Genomic DNA, 8955 nt, shown 5'->3' on the forward strand with positions numbered 1-8955 from the left:
CAGGGTTTCACCATGTTGACCAGGATGGTCTCGATCTCTTGACCTCGTGATCCACCCGCCTCGGCCTCCCAAAGTGCTGGGATTACAGGCGTGAGCCACCGCGCCCGGCTTATTTATTTATTTTTGAGACAGAGTCTCACTCTATCACCCAGGCTGGAGTGCAGTGGTGTGATCTTGGCTGACTGCAACCTCCGCCTCCCAGGTTCAAGCAATTCTCCTGCCTCCGCCTCCCGAGTAGCTGGGATTACAGGTGCGCGCCACCACATCCGGCTAATTTTTGTATTTTTAGTAGAGACGGGGTTTCACCATCTTGGCCAGGCTGGTCTTGAACTCCTGACCTCATGATCCACCCACCTCAGCCTCCCAAAGTGCTGGCATTACAGGCGTGAGCCACCGCACCTGGCTTCACTCAGCCTTCTCATCATGCAGTGCCCCCATACATTCCTCACTTCATCACTGACCACTCAAGACCCACAGCATGGGCAAAGGCCCTGGGGCAGGAATGTAGCCACTAACTACCCAAACTGTGAGTTCTGTGGGGAAGAGGCCAAGACTAGGGGTCACCCACCAATCCATCCTAGCACACAGTAGGCCCGCAATCAAAGTCTGTGGCAGGAATGGATTCACAAAGCATATGTGAGGCTGCAGCAGTCCTGGGAAGCCCAGCTGGTGCCTCTGCAGCAGGCCCCGCCCCTTACCTTAGTTATATTCACAAACTTGGGGTCCCCAAGCAGCGTCCTCTTGGCGTAGGCAAACCGGAAAGCCTCTACAATGCGGTGGTACGTCAGGCCCTTCTGCTCAGGGGTCTCCACGCTCGCCTGGGAGAAGTTGTACCCTGGTCGATGAGAGCCAGGTGCATGTTGGTGATCCCCAGGGGCTCAGAGGGGCTCAGATGGTTAACAGCTCCCTCAGCCATTTTGCCCACCTCAAGGAGCATTTTTTTTTTTTTTTTTGAGACGGAGCCTCACTCTGTTGCCCAGGCTGGGGTGCAGTGGTGCGATCTTGGCTCACTGCAACCTCCGCATCCCGGGTTCAAGTGATTCTCCTACTTCAGCCTCCCAAGTAGCTGGAACTCCAGGCACCTGCCAGCACGCCCAGCTAATTTTTGTATTTTTAGTAGAGACAGGGTTTCACCATATTGGCCAGGCTGGTCTCGAACTCCTGACCTCATGATCCACATGCCTCTGCCTCCCAGAGTGCTAGGATTACAGGCGTGAGTCACCGCACCTGGCTTCAAGGGGCATTTAATAACCAATCCAGCAGCTGCTTCAGAAGGCTGTGGTGGGAGTGAGGGCTTCCCGTGCCTGGACCTCAGGTCATACATCAGCTCTGGCCACGCAGTGACCAAGTGGCAGGGACACCCACTGGATCAGAGGTGCCCTCTGGATCAGGCCCTGTAGCCCTGAGCTCCTGCACCTCCCTCCCTCCTGATGACTCCTGTTCCTCCAGCCCTTGAGCATTGCCTTCTTCATCCCTGGTCACTCTGCAATGCCTCCTGCAGGACGTGGCAAGCTGTGACGCAGGGCACTCCTTGGGGGCTCAGTGATGGAAAGACGTGGTATGGGGGGACCCAGTCATCAGGGATGCAGCAGGGGTGGGGCTGGGGAGACAGGCTGTGTCACGGGCCGCACCGCAGAGCCGTGGTGGGACGACTCACCTTTGAGGATGTTGAGGATGAGGGCCAGCACAGGCCCGCTGAGTGGTGCGCTGGGCATGTAGAGCACTGCGTCTCCCAGGCTAATGTTCAGCGGGTGCTCGATCAGCTCAGCACGGTAGTCGTTCAGGTCCTCGGCTGTCATGATGCCCCCTGCAATGCGACAGCAGCTCGCATGGGCGCGGGAATGGGGCTGCACCATCGCATGAGGGATGGGGCCGCAGCAGTGGCGTTGAGGGCAGGCAGGGCTATACCATGTGGTGGGGAAAAGCCTGCACCCTCCTGGGGAGGACAGGGTGCACTACTGGAGGGGCAGGACTGTGCCCTGGGAGGGACCACAGGCAACCTCACCCCCTGGGGGTCCTCACCCGCTCCTGAGCTTGTCTCCCTGACACTGCTCACCCCACAGCTGGGCCCGGGGCCATCTGCCCTCCGCTTGCTTGGCTCACTGGCCTCCGGGCTGCCTTCTCTCCTCTGTGGCCAGAGAGTTTTTTTTTTTTTTTTCTTTTTAGAGATAGGATCTTGCTGTGTCACCCAGGTTGGAGTGCAGTGGCTTAATCATAGCCTTCAACTCCTGGGCTCCAGTGATCCTCCAGCAGGTCCTCCCCAGTCGCTGAGACTACAGGCGGCACCAACACACTCAGCAAATTCTAACTCTTCTGGAGGGTCTTGCTGTATTTCTTTTCACTATGCTTTGAAGTTACGCTCTATGGTTCCCCACCCCACCCCCACTGTATATATGAGACTCCAGTCTCAATATTTTTTTGTAGTTTCACTGTGTTGTGCAGGCTTGTCTTGGACTTCTGAAGGCCTTTTCTCCATTTTTTTTTTTTTTTTTTTTTGAGACAGAGTCTTGCTCTGTCGCCCAGGCTGGAATGCAGTGGTGTGATCTCAGCTCATTGCAACCTCCATCTTCCATCTCCTGGGTTAAAGCAATTCTCCTGCCTCAGCCTCTTGGTTAGCTGGGACTACAGGAACAAGCCATCATGCCCAGCTAATTTCGGATTTTTTTCTTTTTTTTTTTTGAGACAGAGTCTTGCTCTGTCGCCCAGGCTGGAATGCAGTGGCACGATCTCGCCTCATTGAAACCTCTGCCTCCCGGGTTCAAGCAATTCTCCTGCCTCAGCCTCCAGAATAGCTGGGACTACAGGTGCGCACACCACCATGCCAGGCTAATTTTGTATTTTTAGTAGAGATGGGGGTTCACCATGTTGGCCAGGCTAGTCTTGAACTCCTGACCTCAGATGATCCACCTGCCTTGGCCTCCCAAAGTGTTGGGATTACAGGCGTGAGCCACCACGCCCGGCTCACAGGGTCTCTAAGGGGAGAATTCCTGCTCCAGTCTCCCTGCCGCTTAGCCTCTTCTCATGATGAATGGATAGAGGGAGGGAGGGAGGCCCTTAATTCTCCCAGAGTCAGCTCCAGACAGGCGGGGTATTGGCATGCCAGTTTCCAGCCTCAGAGGTACAGGTCAACACGCTAATCACCCTCCTCCATGAAACAGTGACAAGAATTACCTGAAGAAAGCCACAGCCAAGCTCCAGTCCCCTGCCCTACAAAGCCCCTTCCCCACGCCTCTCGCAAGGTGACCCTCATCCCTTGGGACCCTCCTGGTGAATCAAAGTCCCCTCTCTCTGGGCCTTAGCCCAGCTGTTCCTCTGCTAGGAATCCCTTCCTCTCTCTGCCTAACAAAGTTATCTGCAGCCCAGCCACCTCCTCCTCCAAGAAGCCCTCCTGGATCTTCAGGTTGTATTCTAGTGCTTCCCTAGCCCTGGCTCTTGCCTACACCTGCATTTACCCCACCAGGGACTTGCTCTCCTGGACTGCATGGCCTCTTTTGGCTTTGACATACCAGGAGCTATGGATTCACATGGCCAGCCACTGACCAGGAAATTCCTGCAGGCTCAGGGAGGGCGGGAGGACCGCAAGGCTCCGGGCCCCAGCTGAGGGTTTCCAATGCAGGGTTCCTCCCCCAGGCCCCTGAGGTTACCCACTCACCGGCCGCCTGGATGTCCTTCACAATCTGGGCTGTGAGGCTGCCGTTGTAGAAGGCCTGGGCGCCCTCGGTGGCCAGCGTCTCGTAGGTGTCAGCCAGCTGCGGCAGGGTCAGCCTCTCCCCCTCCTGGAGCACCTTTCCATCCCGGCAGAACACCTCACTGGGGCAGGGGCGCTCACGTGAGGCAGAAGGTGGGGTGGCCTCAGTTAGACTGCCCACCGACCCGCCCGCACAGAGGAACGGAACAGAGCTGGGGCAGTGCCCATCACAGGTGGGTGGCTCCGTCACTCAGCACTCGTCCTCCCAGCCTCCTAGTGTCCCCTGCCACCCAGGACACATGGCTGGCCACCGCGGCCACTAGGACCCCAGCCTCAGAATGCGTCCCCACACATGGTGGGAAGTGTCTGCATCTCCTCATCCCATTACCAGCGCAGGGTTCCGAAGGCAGAGGGCCGCTCCACTGCCGCTCGGGGACCGCAGGGGCCTTGGGCTGTGGGGGCCCTGCCTGTGTCGGGGGCTGCACCCACAGACATACCACAAGACAGGCTGCTGCTCGATGACGGCCCGCTTGTTTTCCAGAGCTGCTGCCAAGCCCTTGCCCACAGGGAAGCCCTGGCGGGCCAGCTGGATGCTGGGCTGGAAGAGGCGAGCCCAGGGCAGCCGCCCGTGCCGCTGGTGTGCCAGCTCGTAGCCTCGGATCTCTCCGGGCACAGCCACCGACAGCCCCCCTGGGGAGAGACAGCCACAGTCAGCGGCCCTGAATGACGGACATGGGAACCTCTCGCAGGCGGCATCCCAGGCACATTCCCTGACTCGTTTTACAGTTGGGGCAATGACGTTTAGGAGAAAAGATTTTTTTTTTCTTTTTTGAGATGGGGTCTTGCCATCTTGCCCAGCCTGGTCTCGAACTCCTGAACTCAAGTAATCCTCCCACCTCAGCCCCCTGAGTAGCTGAGATTACAGGCATAAACCAGCATGTCCAGCAGAAGGGGATTTTTTTTTCTTTTTTTGAGACGGAATCTCACTTTGTCACCAGGCTGGAGTGCAGTGGTGCAATCTTCGCTCACTGCAACCTCCGCCTCCCGGGTTCAAACAATTCTCCTGCTTCAGCCTCCCAAGTACCTGAGACTATAGGTACGAGCCACCACACCTGGCTAATTTTTGGATTTTTAGCAGAGACGGGGTTTTCACCATGTTGGCCCAGATGGTCTTGATCTCTTGGCCCAGAAGAGGATTTTTAAGGTCATGTCTGGGCTCAGCAGGCAGCAGTGCGCCTGGACCAGGGATGTCTGATGAGGCCGCAGGAGGGGAGGCGCAGCACGCAGCTGGGCTTTGCTGTCCCAGGATTAGGTGTCTGTCTGTGCAGGCGCCTGCATGTCTGAAGTCCTGTGCCAGGCCAGATCCCCTCCCATCTCACCAACCACAAGGCCTTATCCTGTAAGACTCATGGGCTCTACCAGAATGTGCCAAAGAAAGAACAGGTCCCGCCCTGTCCCAGTTCAAGCACAGGCCACCCTCCAGACCCAGCCAGCCCCAAGAAAGGGCACCCTTCCACTTTTCTACTGGCCCAGAAGCAAGACCTGAGCCTTAATCTCTGTTCTGTCCCCTCTCCCAGCCTCAGTTTCTCCATCCAACTGTAAGGGTTTTTGTTGACTGGTTTTTTGAGATGGTGTCTCGCTCTGTCACCAGGCTGGAATGCAGTGGCACAATCTTGGCTCACTGCAACCTCCACCTCCCGGGTTCAAGTCATTCTCCTGCCTCAGCCTCCTGAATAGCTGGGATTACAGGTGTCCGCCACCATACCCAGCTAATTTTTGCATTTTTAGTAGAGACTGGGTTTAACCATGTTGGCCAGGATGGTCTCAATCTTCTGACCTGTGATCCGCCCGCCTCGGCCTCCCAAAGTGCTGGGATTACAGGCGTGAGCCACCACGCCCCGCCTGTTTGTTTGTTTGTTTTGAGACAGGGCTCACTCTGTTGCCCCAACAATCAAGGCTCACTGCAGACTTGGCTTCCCAGGTTCAAGCGATCCTCCCACCTCAGCCTCTGAAGTACCTCTGAAGATACAGACACACCCCACCACACATGGCTAATCTTTTTTTTTTCTTTTTTCTTTTTTTTTGAGGTAGAGTTTTACTCTTGTTGCCCAGGCTGGAGTACAGTGGCACGCTCTCAGCTCACTTCAACATCTACCTCCCGGGTTCAAGCGATTCTCCTGCCTCAGCCTCCCAAGTAGCTGGAATTACAAGCACGTGCCACCACACCCAGCTGATTTTTGTATTTTTAGTAGATTTTTGTATTTTAAGTAGATTTTTGTATTCTTGTATTTTCAGTTTCACCAGGCTGGTCAGGCTGGTCTCGAACTCCTAACCTTAGGTGATCCGCCCTCCTCGGCCTCCCAAAGTGCTAGGATTACAGGCATAAGCCACTGCGCCTGGCCTAATCTAAAAAAATTTTTGCAGAGACATGGGTATCTCTTTGTTGCCAGGCTGGTCTCAAACTCCTGGCCTCAAGCGATCCTCCCACCTCAGCCTCCCAAAGTGCTAGGATTACAGATATATCCAGCGTCTAAGGGGTTTTGCCTTCCAGTTCTGATTTTCGAGGAGGTAACTGGAAACAGACCCCTGGGCCTGCTGAGCCCCGAGCCCCACAGCCCATATGGACACTACAGACACTGACCCTTTGCCCAGAAAGGTACAATTATGGCCTCTGCCCCCAGGTATTCTCCTGCTCTCGCCAGAGATGACGGGGGTCATTTGGCTGCTCCCAGGCGTGGTGGCTACTGCACTAGAACGACCTCTCCCACCCCGAGGCCTGGCACGTTTCCAAGAGCCGGTGGTTTCAATTCCTTGAAGCTGCACATACATCCTGGAAGGTCTGACACCCAGCACACGGTTCCTTCCACCTTACAGTTAGACAGGGGAAGTTCTAATGTTTGCTAACAGACCAGGGGATGATACTTAGCAACAGTATTTTACAGATTACAAAGTAACTAGAAGAGAGGACTATGATGCTAATACGCAGAAATAATAAATACTCAAGATGATGGAGACCCCAAGTACCCTGCCTTGATCATTGTACACTCTATGCATGTAACAAACACTCACATATACCCATAAATATGTGAAATATTGTATCAATATCAGAAAAACAATCTTCTCCTGACCTCAGGCCAATCAGGCTCTCATGCCACCACACTTGCCAAGCTCTCCGGCGACCCCCACACTGCCAGACCCAGTGCCTCCTCTCAGCTTTACTGGGCTCATCACTCCCCTGCAAGCCAGCCCTGCATCCCAGCACCTGGCTCCGCGCAAGTCTCCCCTGCCTGCCATCCTAGCACCTGCTCTCTCCTGGGTCTTTGCTCTCTCTCCTGCTGGTCTGCCTGACATCTGAGCTTCAGCCTCCATTTATGCACTGACAACTCCCGAATTTACCTGCTGGCCTGACTGCTCCTCTGATTGCCAGACCCGAGTACCTACCTGCCTGCTCAAAAAAAGCATTTAAGGCTAGGCACAGTGGCTCACGCTTGTAATCCCAGCACTTTGGGAGGCTGAGGTGGGTGGATCACCTGAGGTCGGGAGTTCAAGACCAGCCTGACCAACAAGGAGAAATCCTGTCTCTACTAAAAAGACAAAATTAGCCAGGCATGGTGGCTCATGCCTGCAATCCCAGCTACTCAGGAGGCTGAGGCAGGAGAATCGCTTGAATCCAGGAGGTGGAGGTTGTGGCGAGCCGAGATTGCGCCACTGCACTTCAGCCCGGGCAACAAGAGCAAAACCATCTCAAGAAAGAAAAGAAAAAAAAAAGAAAAAAGAAAAGAAAGGGGCATCTCAAACATAAATGTGTCCAAAACCGAGCTCCTGAGTGTCCACTCAGACCTGCTTCCTGAGAGCCCTGCCTGTCTCCATTAGGGTCACCCCAACATTCCATGCACAGACAAAAGATCTGGGGTCCTCTGGAACTCCCTACACAAGCATCGCACCCAACCTGTCCTCAAATCCACAGGCTCCACTTCCAAGTGTGTCCGTCCAGCATCGGCCACTTCCCACCATCCTCTCCACGCATTACTGCCGTGACCTCCGGACAGGTCCCAGCAGGCTCTCTGCCCCTTACACAGCAAGCCCAGGGGTCCATAGGCCAGATCCATCCCCCTCCAGTCACATACTCCACAGGCCCCCATTTCCCTCAGACAAGCGGCAGCGGTTTCACCAAGACCTAAGACGTCCCACACAGCCTGGGCGGTTACTCTCAGGTCGCTTGCTGCAGCCTCCCTAGCTCCCCACAGGGCTCTGTCCCTGCCCATCACATCTGGATCACTAGGTCTTCCCCCAGACGCCGTACAGCTCCCCTGACCCCATCTCTGCCTCTGGGTCTTTGCTCAGATGTCCCCTTCCCTGACTAGGTCACCCTTCATAGATTCCCACATCTTGAGGCACTCCAGATCTGTTTTGTTTCGTTTCGTTTTTGAGGTGGAGTCTTGCTTTGTCTCCTAGGCTGGAGTGCAGTGGGGTGATCTCGGCTCACTCACTGCAACCTCCACCTCCCGGGTTCAAGCAATTTTCCTGCCTCAGCCTCTCAAGTAGTTGGGATTACAGGTGCATACCACCATGCCCAGCTAATTGTTGTATTTTTAGTTGTGACAGGGTTTCACTATGTTGGTCAGGCTGGTCATGAACTCCTGACTGCAAGTGATCCACCAGCCTCAGCCTCCCAATTTGCTGGGATTACAGACGTGAACCACCGAGCCAGCCATTTTTTTTTTTTTTTTTTTAAGACAGGGTCTCACTTTGTTGCCCAAGCTACAGTGTAGTGATACAATCATGGCTCACTGCAGCCTCAACCTCCCGGGCTCAAGTGATCCTCCCACCTCAGCCTCCCGAGTAGCTAGGACCACAGGCACACACCACCATGCCTGGCTAATTTTTTTTCCATTTTTTTATAGAGACAGAGTCTTGCTATGTTGCCCAGGCCGGTCTCAAACTCCTGGGCTCATGGGAGCCTCCTGACTTGGCCTCCCAAAGTGCCAGGATTACAGGAGTGAGCTATTGAGCCCATCCATCCTCCAGCTTTGATCCCACAATCCATTCTGCCTCCTTTGAGCTGTGCCCCTGGGTGGACAGTGGCTTCCCCTCAGGTACCTGGGGAATGTGGGGGCCTCCTCTCCACTAAGACCAGATTAGAAAAGAGAGACTCTGGCTGGGCGTGGTGGCTCACACCTGTAATCCCAGCACTTTGGGAGGCTGAGGCAGGGTGGATCATGAGGTCAAGAGATTGAGACCAGGCCGGGCACGGTGGCTCACGCCTG

At 55.2% G+C, this 8955-nt stretch overlaps 1 protein-coding gene across 3 annotated transcripts in view; it reads right to left on the reverse strand.

Moving 5' to 3' along the window:
* GGT1 (gamma-glutamyltransferase 1) overlaps positions 1-8955 on the reverse strand; it is a 41075-nt gene that overhangs the window by 5453 nt on the left and 26667 nt on the right. For 2 of the 3 annotated variants that reach the window (XR_005195388.1, XM_017498123.2), the window contains exons 8-11: positions 4186-4378; positions 3653-3810; positions 1658-1807; positions 699-835 (exon numbers count right to left, since the gene is read on the reverse strand). Coding sequence is in view for 1 of the 3 variants with exons in the window: in XM_017498123.2 (XP_017353612.1) it covers positions 699-835; positions 1658-1807; positions 3653-3810; positions 4186-4378 (638 nt within the window). In the remaining 2 variants the exon portion in view is untranslated. Of the gene's footprint in view, positions 1-698; positions 836-1657; positions 1808-3652; positions 3811-4185; positions 4379-8955 lie in introns of those variants that run through there. The other variant, XM_017498124.2, reaches the window with a different exon arrangement.

This window comes from Cebus imitator, unplaced genomic scaffold (assembly GCF_001604975.1).
Source record: "Cebus imitator isolate Cc_AM_T3 unplaced genomic scaffold, Cebus_imitator-1.0 Scaffold237, whole genome shotgun sequence".
Taxonomy (NCBI): domain Eukaryota; kingdom Metazoa; phylum Chordata; class Mammalia; order Primates; family Cebidae; genus Cebus; species Cebus imitator.